Consider the following 14,602-nt stretch of genomic DNA (forward strand, 5'->3'; position numbering starts at 1 on the left):
ATCCTTTCTTTAAAATAAATAAATAGATAAACTAGACATATATATATATATATATATATCAGCAAACCAAATAAGGCTCTAAATTGCATTAATTATACATTCCAAATCTCATGCTCTTTAAGATCTAAAGCTAATCCTGTGAGATATTATGATTATATATTATTACTGCATGTCTTTGGGTTTGATGCACGAGACAAACCATCGTTATAAACTACGATCTCACAATCAGCCAAAAATACAAGAGTAGCTAATAAAAGGTATATCGTGTCTTCTCTAAACATGTCAGCTAGTCCGACTAATAACCGAAACAAGTCGCATCCCGATCTGTCGCATCCCGCTCAGTCCGCATGCAGTTTCTGTTATCCATCGCAGAGCCCATCCCAGCCTGTGAGAGGGATCTGCATTCTCGGGCACATGGGTTCCCACATGGTCTGCCTGCGGATGCTGATGCTGCGGCTGTGATGCTGCTTGCTGCCTGCACGCCCATCCGTACCGTCTGCCAGTCACAGCATCCACAGTGAGAAAGGACCAGGCGAGGTAGACTAGTACAGGACACCAACCGCAGTCGGAATGAGGGATCTGAGCTGAGAAAATTAGCGCCTTCCTTGATCTCCTGACTCTGTTGTGCTCGGGATGTGTAAACCTCGTGCAGATTAGATGTGAGGGCAGACGAACTGACGGAGAAACACCCTGCGCTTCTCGGTGCCAGATGGACTTTTTAAATCCGCAAGCCGCAGTGAGTGAACCGTTGATTTTTCTCACTGACACCATTAATGCATTACGTGCCCTAAACCGAAAACAACGTTAATCCACCGAAGGCAAAAAGAATCAGGGAAATCAATTCGTGGATCACTCCGGAAAACAGCACCATATTTGCAAAGGATTAAAATAGAAAGCAAAGAAGGGACAGGTCAGACACGCGATTGTCAGCGTCGGGTCTGCAGCATTTTGTGCACCCACCAGTTTGGGATTGCTTTCATCTCTCCTTTTCGGTAGTAAAATAGGATACAGAATAATGATATTTATCCTCATCCCTTATCATTGGCCAGTTTGTTCACATTTTACGGAGCGGTAAAAAAATCAAGCAAGCATCTTTCTGTCTTTCTTTATATCTGTTTCTACTAGGATGTCTATTATACACAGGACTATGATATATGTTTTTACAGCAGTGGTTGAACTTTATTTTTAATGTGCTATGATTATATGCTACATGGAGATGATCATGGCATTCCTGTTTACTGCAGAATATTATTGGCAATGGCACCTATGCTCTTATCATTTTATCCATAAACCTGTAAATACTGAGTTGGATTTTGAATCCGCCGCTGTCACGTGATTTCACATAAACACATGTTGTTAATGACTCTTGCTGCATTCAAGTACTGCTCGAAGCTCCAATGTGTAATGTAAAAACGACCGTTTAGGCGTTGTGTTACTAATATACTCATCAATATCTGATATGTTAAGGTATCTAAGACAGCCACAAATATGTACTGCTACTAACTATGTGCTATAATTGCTTTCTGTATTTATATGTTTTTCATATAATTAAAAACATCGGCCAACAACCCTTTAACGTTGCCGCAAAATACCACTTCAACTATCACATTGAGAAGAATTCTCACGGTAGTTGAGCTATATCCGACTATCCGTGAAGGCAGCGTCGTGACGTAACGCTGTCTTCTATAGCTCTGCCCAGCCTCAATGGCGATTGCAATAGATCCGCAGAGTGGCAGCGGAGCTCGGTCAAACCTCGTCTGGGTTTGATTAAGCACATAACGAATCTAATGCTACGAATACGGACTGTAAGTAATCTATTATATGTCGATTGTTGTCACTATTACTTACATTAAATGCCATTTCACTGTAGCTTTGGGTCGTTTTTAACGATTTAAGTGAGGTCGGCTTTGTGCTGCTTAGCGCGAGGAGAGCCGTACCACGTAGTCAGAAGCCTCCGCCAACAACGACTCCTTTGTTCGCTTTGTCGGCGGATTTCTCTTTAACCTCACGTTTACGTGTTAATGAAACGGGCAGGGTTCGTTGAAATCGTAGTTTTCCTTCTAATACGGTGTATGTGGTCATGTTGTGTGATATATTAAGACCCAGTAGACGGGATGTGTCTCCGTAGCTAGCTTGTCAGCTCGCCGTTATGCTTCCATTCCTGACTTTTTCCGCCTGCCAGTCACAGATCCCGTGAAGACCAAGAACATTTAAAGCTCAGAATTAAGACAGTTTCTCTTTAATGTGTGATATGTAAGCACCCTCGTGGGTGTTGATCTTAGCTAATGCTCTGTCTCATCTCTTTATATTTCATCGATACTCAAAAACCGGACTAGCAAGCGCCTAAACCGGGCGGGGGGGGGGGGGGGCTGGTTTCCATTAATGACACCACGTTGAACCTAAAGCCGGTGAATGAGTCGTTTTGTTGTTTGCCTGCGGGTCTTGTGAAACATATTTAGCAAGAGTTAGGTTTGACTTAAGTTTTCGTGCAACGGTGGAAAAGTACTATTGCAAAACTATGGACTTGTAACCCTTCTATTCTGGCACTACGTTTAGTTTTGTTCCTAACCTTCTTTTTGTTGTCTTTCTCTTGTCTTTTAGGTTATACCCAAGTAAAATGGAGGATAGTTTTGATTGTGACTGTGGCGAGCTTGAGCCACCTGATCATTGAGAGTGAAACATTACTTTGAAGACTTAAAGGCCAGACTCATTTCAGTTTTATAGATCAGGTGACTTGACTTACATTTGAATTACAGACAGATAAATAATTATAAACAAAAAAAAGAAGAAAAAAACACATGTAACTGCTCAGGACCAGTCAAACACTGAATGTATCCTCACTGTAAGGATGCAACTACATGCTTTTATAGTTTGCTATAGTCTCAGTGCTTTTTAATTGGCCTTAAAGACCATTCCATTGCAGTCTATACTCATTAGTTTATTTAAACTGTTCACTTAAAGATATCCATACATCAAGGATTGGAAGAGAAATTACATTTTTAATATTATCCCCTTCCTCATGATGGAACAAAGATTTCACCACACATCAGTGCCCCAAATCTGACAGTGACGGATAGACAGGGGGAGTCAGTAGTTGTCTATACAGGGGTCAGCTCAGTGGAGGGATTGTCGGATAAATTTCTCTATTGGTGATACAAAGACCATACATTAAGAGATAGCAGAAGCGTGGTGTAAAAGCCGAAAACAGTCGTCATGGCAGAGAAGTTTGAGTCGCTGATGAACATCCACGGCTTCGACCTGGGTTCTCGCTACAGGTTCTCGCTACATGGACCTGAAGCCTCTGGGCTACGGAGGGAACGGCCTGGTGTTCTCAGCCGTTGACACAGACTGTGACAAGCGTGTAGCCGTGAAGAAAATCATCTTGACGGACCCCCAGAGTGTGAAGCACGCCCTGCGAGAAATCAAGATTATTAGACGCCTTGACCACGACAACATTGTCAAGGTAAGTTTGCTCAAAAAAAGCAAAGAGAATTAATCAGATTTTCTGGGGTTGGAGAAAGAGCCCATGTCCAATTTTTGAAAACTGACTTTCACCACTGACACGTCTTCTTATGTCACCAGGTGTTTGAGACATTGGGCCCCAACGGTCGCAGGTTAACGGAGGATGTGGTGTCCCTGACGGAGGTCAACTCTGTCTACATTGTGCAGGAGTACATGGAGACAGACCTGTGTCAGCTGCTGGAGAGGGGCCTTCTGTCTGAGGACCACGCCAGGCTCTTCATGTACCAGCTCCTCAGGGGCCTGAAGTACATCCACTCTGCCAATGTGCTGCACCGCGACCTCAAGCCTGCCAACCTGTTTGTCAACACAGAGGACCTGGTACTGAAGATCGGGGACTTTGGGCTGGCCCGTATCATGGACCCACACTATTCTCATAAGGTATGTCCAGTCTCTGGGTAGCTGTTGTGTTTGAGGAGACAATATAATTATTTTTTTTTAGTGGGGTTTTGTGATGACTGTGTTGAAATGCTGTTCAAACAAGAGCTTTAAGAAGAGCTGATATAGCAAATGTTTTCCTAAAGATGAGTGCTTTGTTGCTCTTGACACATGATGTTTGCGTTATTGCCCAGTAATGTGGTTCCCACCCCCAAGGTGACCGAGTTTCACAGCAGGAAGTAAACAAGACGGGATGTGGTTGAGGTAACGCCTCTCTTTCCTTTGTCGGGAGAAGTGAGGCTGCGGGAAACTCAGCCATGGGAACTTTTTTTTAGAGGAATTAAGTTTGAAGTGAAAAAGGGCTCCATTACAAGTCTAAATATACAAATGAGTGAGTTCATGATTTTGTGGTTTAACAAAGATTAAGATAATCCGTGTTCCTCGGTGACAAAAATACAGCAAATATTCAAATGTAGCATGTGCAAAACAGACAGGTTTAGCCTTGAGCCTTTTGTTCGCTTCTAATGGGAACGTTGAAAGCTTGAGGCTACAGCAGATCAGTTATGGACGTTCTGTATTACAATATATACAGATTTATTTGTATCAGCATCATTACTCCATTTTCACACCCTTGAGTCAAGCTTATTGGGTCTCAGAGAAGGCGGTTTTCTTTGTTACCGACCCCTTCTCTCATCAGATGCCAACATAATGTGAACCAGGGCCTTAAGAGCCAGATGTTGACGCACCCAGTCCTAGATGTGCATTTTTTTTAATGCTCTCCCGAAACCCAGAGTCTTGTTTGTGAGGCAGTGTAATGGTAGCAGTAAAGTAGGTTGCGTTTGTCTTTAGTGTGAGAAGAGTGTGGATCATCCTGTCTTAATTGTAGCCATGTGGAAGGCCTGCATTGCCCTTGTGTGTTTCTGTCACCTTATTAAGGGGTGGGGAAATTCCAGTCAATGGTCATATGGTGGTGTGATGTGAGGAAATCTAGGGTTGCGAAGCCTCTCCCCCCTCTCTCTCTGTAGCTGCTGGATCTCTTTGGGAGCACAGAGGCAGTCAGATACTCCCGCGTGTCTCAGATTAGTCATTGGAGGGTCTGAAGTGGACTCGCGTGATGCGATCCTTCTGGCTGGGTCCGCCTCATTCATGTCCCTTACACAGCCTGGATTCCTGCTACAGCATACATCACTCTGAGAAAAACTTACACACACTTGTTTACCAGAACTGCTCATTTCCAGCACACCACCACCATGTTTTTGTAGTCTAGTTTTTCACCTCTGATTTCGATATTTTCATATGAGTCATATGTTAAGTGGAGGCAATAGCTAGCTCTGCAATAGAAAGAGGAAGGCGAGGGCTTGTAGTTGCTGGGAATAAGTGAGTTTCTCACACAGTTAAGTCACTTTAGCCTCCCACCCAGCATTACTGCACTTCTCCCTTACAGCAGAGTTTGCCATGTGGGCTGTTTTCCCTCTATATAAGCAGTTTTTCCTGATGCGAAACATTGAAAAGCTGCTTGACTGGGGTCAGCTCGCTTGTGTTTGACTATTGTCTGCCGTAGCACTGCGGCAGACTACCGCTGCTCCGTTTTTGTCAAGAATACAAATGCTGTAGTCATGTAGTCAGACTGACTTTAACAGGCTTTGACCCTGCTCTCGTTTCCAAACAGTGTTGCTGTGTTTCGTCTGTCTCTGCTATGATAACAATGGTGGTGGTGGGGGGAGAACTGTGAAGTCTCGACCAGCCAGTTTTTCAGGGCACCCAATATACATCTGTGTGTGTGAGAGTGAGTGACGCGTTTCAGACGAAAATGAGGCTTGTTTTGGAAATGAAGCCATCACCCCCAAATGACACTACGGTGCCCAGTGGAGTGTGGAGGCGTTGGTTTCAGTGATGGCAGAACATTATGGCGGAATCACTGGGGGCAAATGTGCTTTCACAACCACCCTCTGCTTCTAGTCGACTGGCTGAGTCGGGGCAGCTGGGTGGCCGAGTGCATGTTATTTGAATAACGTTGTTTCTAAATAAAGAAGGGCTCTTTGCCAGTGAACCTCATTTGTGCCGTAGTATCAGTAATGTGTCGTATGGATTTCTGCACCAGTGCTATAGGCACAAGGCATTTGTTCCACCTTCATCTCCCACTTTACCTTTTTTATACAAAAAGCTGCTCCTCATTGTTTCTGTCAGGTTTTTATAATCCTGAATGGTTTTGTTTTAAGTATACTGTATGCAGCTTGACAAGAGTACCTGTGTTTCTGTGATCTCCTTCCTTTGAGAAAGCAGGCTGTCCCTGCCTCTGTGAACCTTAAGGCCAGCCCTCGTGGTGGCCCAGAATCAAGAATGGCAAGAATTCACGTGCCCTCATCCAACTTTCCAACCCTGATTCCCCTCCTTTTCCCAGCCAGCCCTTTGTGCTTCTGTGGGAGCCTTTCTCAAGGCCTTATTTGAAGCTGCCTGTGCTTCCAGTTGTAGCCGCCTTTTTTAACAAGAGACAAGAGCACTGTGGATAGAACACTCACCCAGTTAGGTTTAGCATTGGTTGTATTTAAGCAAGATGTTTTGGTTTTACCACAAGGTTACCCCTGGATAGTGTAACACATTTAATATGTGCCTTAGTTAAGTGATATAACATCTGCTCAGTGTGGCAATACAGAGGGGAAAGTTTTAGTTGTTTTAGAGGGGATATCCAGTCAAGTTTTCACCGGTTACATCAGAATGTCTTTATTAGATCTGTTGTAAAGACATAATAACAGGGACACTTTCATGAATTTTATAAGAAGAAGGGGGTGGAAGGTTCACAGAGGTCTTTTACAAAACCACAACTGCAAGAACGCACGCGCACACACGCACACTTGACCTAAATGTTCAGCCAGCAACAGGCGTGTCTGGCACCAGACTTCACAGGCTCTAACTGGAAAAATGCTGGGGATTCGACTAATGGCTTAATGAATATCAGAGACGTGGTTTCACTTATTTTCCCAAGCTTAAAAATATCCTGCAGTTTCTTGCAACTTGATCGGACACATGGACCTAATGAATTGCTAAACAATTTATTTTTAACGTGTGGTGAGACTGTAGTGAAGATCCATTTAACCTGCTATTTATAGTGGTTTGCCTGTGAAGTTATTCACGTGTGTGTGGGTGGGTGGGTTAAGACTAAAATACATTCAGTGCCAGCAAGGAAATCTATTGTGAGTCTTCAGTCACTGGCTTCTGTGAAGCAGAGCAGCTTTATCCTGCAGTTGGAGGCTGGGCTGGTGGTGATCTCACCGACTCGTCACCAACCACCTTTGCTGACATCTGGTCAGACCTGCTGAGGGTTGATGTGATAAACCGCAGCCAGAAACACTGAGGGAGCCTTTTATGAGTCACTAAATGTTAGTCCGGTCTGATCTAGATCAGGCGGTTTTGACGTGAGTGATGCTTTTAACTCCTGCCTCCGTGTCGTTGTGGTTAGTGGATCACTTGGAGATCAGTAAAAGTAAGGGGCGAGCTGGAGTGTTCAGCTAATGCACTTTAATGCCCTCAGCTGGTAGTCAAACTCTAATCTGCTCCTTTTTTTTTTTTTTTTATAAAGTTCAGAGTCCATCTGACAAAGAATTGTCCTAATGCAGTGACCCAACACTCTCAAGATAAGCTAATCTAAATCTGTTGCAATGCTCTGCTAAGCTGGTTGCAGATATTTCTCCACTGTGACCACATTCATACAAATTTATTGGCTGTTCCTCAGACTGGGTGCAGGACTGCTTTGCAAGTTTCAGTCTTAGGTGGGACCTGGCCTGTAATTCCCCATAAGCTTCATTGTTAAAGCGACTGCTAGACTCTGACATACAGATTAGCTGTTTCCCCGAAGACAGGAATCGCATATACAGTCTACGTGGAGGGTTATTTATAGGTACATCAAAACAGGAGTGATACACTCAACACTCAAGTATAGTGTGACATGAAGTATTTGCGGCTAACTTAGGGCAGAAACTAAAGCCGGGCTCGGTGGAGAGCCGACCATTTTAGTCTGACCACGGACTACCACTGCATGGGGGGGGGGGGGGGGGGGGGGGACAGGACAGCGCAAGTGTTGTTTTACCTCCTCCCATCCCCCAATGTCCCCGTGTGTGGGGTCACACAGGTCAGTTTCCTTTGTGTTCAGTGTCCTGCTCTGTGTGAGAGTGGAGTGCAGATTGGTGTCACTGGTCAGTGGAGAGTGTGGCAGCGGGGGATTATCCTGCTCTCTCGGACTGCTGACATGTCTGATCTCCGCCTTTTCATCTGTCTTTTCTCTCTGGGGTCTTTGTCTCCGCGTTGCGTACGTGACCAGCAAAGAGCAGGTCCGCCAAGGAGGCTGCCCCGAGGGGTTATCAAGTTTGTCATGGTTTGCTCTGGGACTCGTGTTAGCAGCAGTGTTGTGCGGTGTACCCAGAGGCCCAGGAAAGTCATGCCAATCACAATTTATCTACTACTGAGGGAAATTAGTTTAGAGCATTAGCTGTGGTTTTGGAAATGTTATGCTTTCTTGTAATTTGACTAAATATGCCTTGTCCCCTTCTAACACAGGGCCATCTTTCTGAAGGTCTGGTCACCAAGTGGTACAGGTCTCCTCGCCTGCTGCTGTCTCCTAACAACTACACCAAAGCCATCGACATGTGGGCCGCCGGCTGCATCTTTGCAGAGATGCTCACAGGGAAAACCCTCTTTGCAGGTAAATGTCGACTTGGTTTCCTGTCTCTGACTCACTGACACCTCATGCAAACGTGCCAGCAAGTAGTGTTTAAACCAGACTGGGTGACTCTGAGGTAAAAATGGAGCACGGGTCTGAGGCATATGTTAATGTCTTTGTTCAGAACAGACAAGAGTTTGGCCCAAAGTCGGTTTGCTTTTACTTTCCCTATTTCAGCTTTTTGCATATCCAGCTGGAGCTATTTGTTCGAAATTGCCTTGAGCAGAGCGCAAGACAAATAACATCTCTGTTCTCGTGATCTGCTGCGCTCGCCCAAAGCGCTAACCCAAAATAAACTCACTCAGTCGTGCAGTTGTTCAATGTTGTGTGACCCTTCGAAGAAAGTGTCTTAATGTTTGTCTGCCTGGTGTTTCAGGAGCCCACGAGTTGGAGCAGATGCAGCTGATCCTGGAGTCCATCCCTGTGCTGCGCGAGGAAGACCGACAGGAGCTCCACAGCGTCATCCCCGTTTTCATCCGCAACGACATGTCCAAGCCTCACACGCCGCTGGCCAAGCTGCTGCCTGACATCAGTCCCCAGGGTACGTACCACTTCCTTATTCATTCAGAGTGGCTCACAAGCTCAACATCTCGTCATGAACACAGACTAAAGGCAGCGGGGTCAGGATCTTGTCTCTCATATTTCACATTTCTTACTTGATGATCTCAACGTCTTCCTCTCTGCAGCCCTTGATTTCCTGGAGAAGATCCTGACCTTTAACCCCATGGATCGTCTCACTGCGGAGGAGGCCCTGGCCCACCCCTATATGGCTGACTACTCCTTCCCCCTCGACGAGCCTGTCTCTCTGCACCCTTTCCACATTGAGGACGAAGTAGATGATATCCTGCTCATGGACCAGAGCCACAGCCACACTTGGGACAGGTATGCTCGCTCTCTCATTCCCTCTCAAACACCTGCTCTCTGTGACCAGGCTCACAAATGCAGAGTTATCTATTTCCCATAGTCTGGCATTTTGAGCTTAGTTTCAGTAGAGAATATTTTTGATTTGCTCTCTGCTAACTAAGCAGTAAAAATATGAATATACAGGTCATGTGACCAGAAAAAAAGAACATGGTGTGTTTGCATAGTTAGATCCTGTAATGGAGCTTTTGTCATTTTGTGCGTCTGTGTTTGGTTACTGAAGTCTCTCTTTGATGCTCTGATCAGGTATCATGAGAGCCAGCTGTCGGAGGCGGACTGGCACTTGCACAGCACCCACGACCCAGATGAAGTTCAGGTCGACCCGAGGGCTCTCTCTGATGTGACGGACGAGGAGGAGGTTCAGGTGTGTTTGAATCGTTATACTCCTGTTAAAACAAGCAAACAAACTAGTTTTTATTTCCGTTTACTTTAGAAACTTTAAGAACACATTTTGAATGCTTTAGATAACTGTTGTGAGAATGCATAGAATTGTTCTAAAAAGAATACCTACAAAATTTAAAATAATTTCTAGTGTTGCAATCCAAAGCTGTATAGGGACAACATGTCTTCCTCCTGACTGATTTTAAATGGACTTTTTGCTGAGTTTGATGAGGCTAACTGGTGGCTGTTGTCCGTTTCCAGGTGGATCCTCGTAAATACGCTGATGGAGATCGGGAGAAGTTCTTGGACGAGCCGTCCTTTGACTACTCCATGTTCCAGCCGGAGCGATCCTGGCAGGAAGACCACCACGAGAACAAATACTGTGACTTGCAGTGTAGCCACACCTGTAACTACAAGGCCGTGTCGCCCTCTTACCTGGACAACCTCATCTGGAGGGACAGTGAAGTCAACCACTACTACGAGCCCAAGCTCATCATCGACCTCTCCAACTGGAAGGAGCAGCAGAGCAAGGAGAAGGGCAAGGCCAAGAGCAAGTGTGAGAAGAACGGGCTGGTGAAGGCCCAGATCGCGCTGCAGGAGGCCGAGAAGACCCAGAGTCCGGTGGAGAAGGACAGCGAGCAGGAGAAACACCAGACGGAGAAGCCCCAAGGCCAGCAGAACCAAGGCTTTAACTTCGACTCCTTCATTGCCAGCACCATTAAACTGAGCCTGCAGCCAGAGCCCTGTCAGGAGGTGGCCCTCCTCCACGAGGTGGGCCTCCTGAACGAGCTCAACTCTTCCGTTTCTCAGCTGGAGGCTCCCCGCTCGGGCTCCATGTCCAAGTCCATAAGTCAGGAGAAGGAGGAGAAGTGCCTGGTCAACCTCGCCCAGTTGGGCGGAGGGGGTCGGGGTGTCGGGGACGGGGCCTGGCCCCGCTCAGCCCTGGGAGAGCTTCGGCTGTGGGGGAGCGAGTCGGGGAGAACGGCTGTTTGATAGACGAAGCATGCTGGGACATTCACAAAGAGGACCAGCTCCAGAAGGAGAGCACGTACACCAGCTACCTGGACCGCCTGTTCAGCCGGAAGGAAGAGGGGGCCGGAGAGACCGTGGCCAGCTCTGAGACGGAGCTCTCGGAGGTGAGAGAGCTGGACGAGAGCTTCCTCGGCAGGAACACGGAGATTGTCCTCAATGTTCAGCTGGACTCTCTGGCCCTGCCTGGCTTTGACAGCACCGATGACTTGCCTCTAAAATCCATCCAGGCGTCCCTCACACCCTGCGCTGTCAAATGCTCCCCACAGGTTGCCCACAAAACATACAGCAGCATCTTCAAGCATCTTAATTAAAGAAATATATATCCTCCGACACAGTGAAAAATCTAGGCAGTTTTGTTTTTATGTTTTTTGTTTTTTTATAATACGGTATATTATTGAACTTGAATCATTTCATACCTTTTTTTTTTATTATGTTACTTTTAATTATTGTTATTTTTTAAAGAGTTGAGGGGCGATTTATTATATTTAAAGAGTTTTGGTCGTCACTCTGAGCCTTGGTCACCAGGCCTTCATGGGTTAATGTCTACGTCCTCATTGCTAAACTGGCATGTCACTTGCACACTTAAGTACTGTAGAAGAACGGAAAGCAGGAGAGAGGAAAGATGGATGTCAGGAGAGGAGTTCTGATGGTGTGACGTAAGGAAAGGTGCTAGACACTAACATTGCCTTTCCTGGGCGGGGATACCGAGGAAAAAAAGGGGCTTGGATGTCTTTTTTTTATTTTTCGTTTTGAATTCATGACATTTTTCCCTGAAGAAAGCTTCCAAAATATCCCTTTCATACTGTAAATCTGACACATGATGCCAGCAGCAACCATTATCGTAGGCGTTAATGTAAATGTGTTATCTACCTCAAGGTAACAGCCGCGAGAGACACTCGAAGCCGCACTAGTGCTTTACACACATGACCATCGGGTCGCGTAGATGAAATCTGTCTCACTTTAGCATTTAACATAGTGAGGTGTTTCAGTAATCATTATTTATTTCTAGCAGATGTGCGATATTTATTTTATCAAAATGTGTTATTTCATGTGATTATTGAAGATCGATGAGTTGGACAGACTTCCATTTCATTTCGGCACTATATGGGCGTCTAAGTGTTCTTTTGTTTATGCTAGGATGCAAATTCATCAGTTGTGTTCTAAACGAAGTCGAGGCTTTCCATTTTCCACCAATATGATCCAAATGGATATCATTCTTTTTGTTCATTTTGGGTTTTTTTTATTTATAGGTGCGCTCTGTCTTTAATGGAAAAACTGCTTTATGGTTTCAAAAAGCGCCTAAAAGTCTTAATTTTTTTTTTTTTTTTTTATCTAAATGTAATGTTTAAAAAGAAATGCGTGCATGGAGGCAAGAGAAAGGTACATTCAAAGTAAAGTTAATGGTTGAGTATAAAGTATGTCAGTTTTAATTGTACGTTTTTTTGTTAAATTTCTATGTACTTTTTCCAGGCAAGCATGATAAATTAGGTTAAGGTGTAGCATGTAGAACACTTATGGACTTTTTTTGTAATCATTGGTTCCCCTGTTCTACAAAATATCTCGAAATAAAATTACTGGCAAAGAGTTTAAGCTTGCGTCTCTCCTTTCTGACTCTGACCTCACACTCTCAGTTAAGTGGTGTTTTATGTAACTTTCATTTTCATTCATTTTGAATGGCCGCACACAGCCACAAGAGCCTTGTTGGTGGAGAGGAAATGCTGACACCTCGAGACTCAATTTTAATGTCAAAGCAGGCAGACTAAATTACACCGCGAGTGCTGCAGACACAAGCTTTGAATCAGCAGCTAAATGTAGCTCTGGCTCCGTCCGCCATATTTCAGAGCCGTTGACTTGGGACACAGATTCCCACCTGCTCTTAAAGCACTACAGAGAAACAAGCAGGATTACAGAGCAATGTGTTTACTTTCTGTTATTCAATAGTGACGGGTTACCTTACAGTATGACGCCATTTAATGTCCCGTCACTCACAGGCAGCTTGACTTTATGCATTCCCAAACCTCTCTAAGACTTGAACTGTTCAGAGAGAGAACTCGATCAGATTGTGTGGTAGTGACGGGTTCCTGCAGGTTGAGGTCACATTGTCAAAGTCACCCCTGATGGTCAGTTCAGCAATCACATGATGGTGAGAAATCATTTTCACCACAACAAAGACTTTCTTTTTTTTTAAGGGTCATTTTAGTGTATTCACTCGAAGAATACACTCTTGGATATTGAGCTTGATATTTTGGAGTGGAGGTGAATTGTTTGGGGTAATAAGTAGTGTGTGTCTAATAATAGATACATGTTTAACAAAAGTCAAAAAGGGTGAAAGCACAAGAAGTAATTCCAAGCCATTAACATTCTCTATCAGTATAATGTGCTGCATTCAAATACTTGAGTATAAAAGTACATGTAGTGCCCCTGTCACTATATATATATATATATATATATACGTATATATATATATATATACATATATATATATATATATATATATATATACATATATATATATATATATATATATATATATATATACATATATATATATATATACATATATATATATATATATGTATATATATATATACATATATATATATATATATGTATATATATATATACATATATATATATATATATGTATATATATATATACATATATATATATATATATGTATACATATATATGTATATATATATATGTATATATATACATATATATATGTATACATATATATATATATATATATGTATATATATACATATATATATATATACATATATATATATATATATATGTATATATATATATATATATATATATATATACACAGTTGTGTTCAAAATAATAGCAGTCCCACATCACTAGCAAGATAAATCACTGTTTTTGTTAGAACTTCCACACTGCAAGTACGTTGCTAGAAGGTTTAGTAAAGGTATAGAAAACCAACAGACCCAACAGGCATGACGTGCATGCTGCTGATTCTGTGAAACTGAATCATTTACTGAAAGGGGCGTGTTCAAAAAAATAGCAGTGCCGAGTTCAATTAGTGAGGTCATTGATTATGTGAACAAAATAGGTGTTAAACAGGTGGCCCTTATTTAAGGATCAAGGCAACTGATGCTGCATATGCTGGCTGTGCATTTGTCCTTGAAAAACAGAGTAAAATGGGTCGTTCAAGACACTGTTCAGAAGAAGAGCGTTCTGTGATTAAGAAATTAATAAAAGAGGGGAAAACCTATAAAGAAGTGCAGAAAATGATAGGCTGTTCAGCTAAAATGATATCAAACGCTTTAAAATGGCAGCCAAAACCAGAAAGGTGAGGAAGAAAAAGAAAAACGACTATTCGAATGGATCGGAGAATAACCAAAATGGCAAAGGCTCAGCCAATGATCAGCTCCAGGAGGATCAAAGAAGATCTAAGATTGCCTGTGAGTACTGTAACAATCAGACGACGTCTGTGTGAAGCCAAGCTACCAGCAAGAAGCCCCCGCAAAGTCCCATTGTTAAAAAAAATACATGTGCTGAAGCGGTTACAATATGCCAAAGAACACATTGACTGGCCGGCCTAAAAAGAAATGGCGTAATATTTTGTAGACTGATGAGAGTAAGATTGTTCTTTTTGGGTCTAAGGGCCACAGACAGTTTGTCAG

General features: G+C 43.5%; 1 protein-coding gene across 1 annotated transcript; it reads left to right on the forward strand.

The window, feature by feature from the left end:
• The first annotated feature begins 495 nt into the window (after positions 1 to 495).
• On the forward strand, positions 496 to 12,530 carry mapk6 (mitogen-activated protein kinase 6). Its single transcript, XM_068731156.1, is given in 11 exon segments — positions 496 to 736; positions 2,602 to 3,261; positions 3,263 to 3,463; positions 3,583 to 3,900; positions 8,449 to 8,593; positions 8,988 to 9,152; positions 9,298 to 9,493; positions 9,779 to 9,896; positions 10,175 to 10,843; positions 10,845 to 10,874; positions 10,876 to 12,530. Coding segments are annotated over 10 exon segments (2,271 nt in total). The 5' UTR covers positions 496 to 736; positions 2,602 to 3,213; the 3' UTR covers positions 11,257 to 12,530.
• The last annotated feature ends 2,072 nt before the right edge of the window (positions 12,531 to 14,602 follow it).

This window comes from Cebidichthys violaceus, unplaced genomic scaffold (genome assembly GCF_023349555.1).
Source record: "Cebidichthys violaceus isolate CVI_PGR_0920_01 unplaced genomic scaffold, fCebVio1.0.p SCAF_5, whole genome shotgun sequence".
Lineage (NCBI taxonomy): Eukaryota > Metazoa > Chordata > Actinopteri > Perciformes > Stichaeidae > Cebidichthys > Cebidichthys violaceus.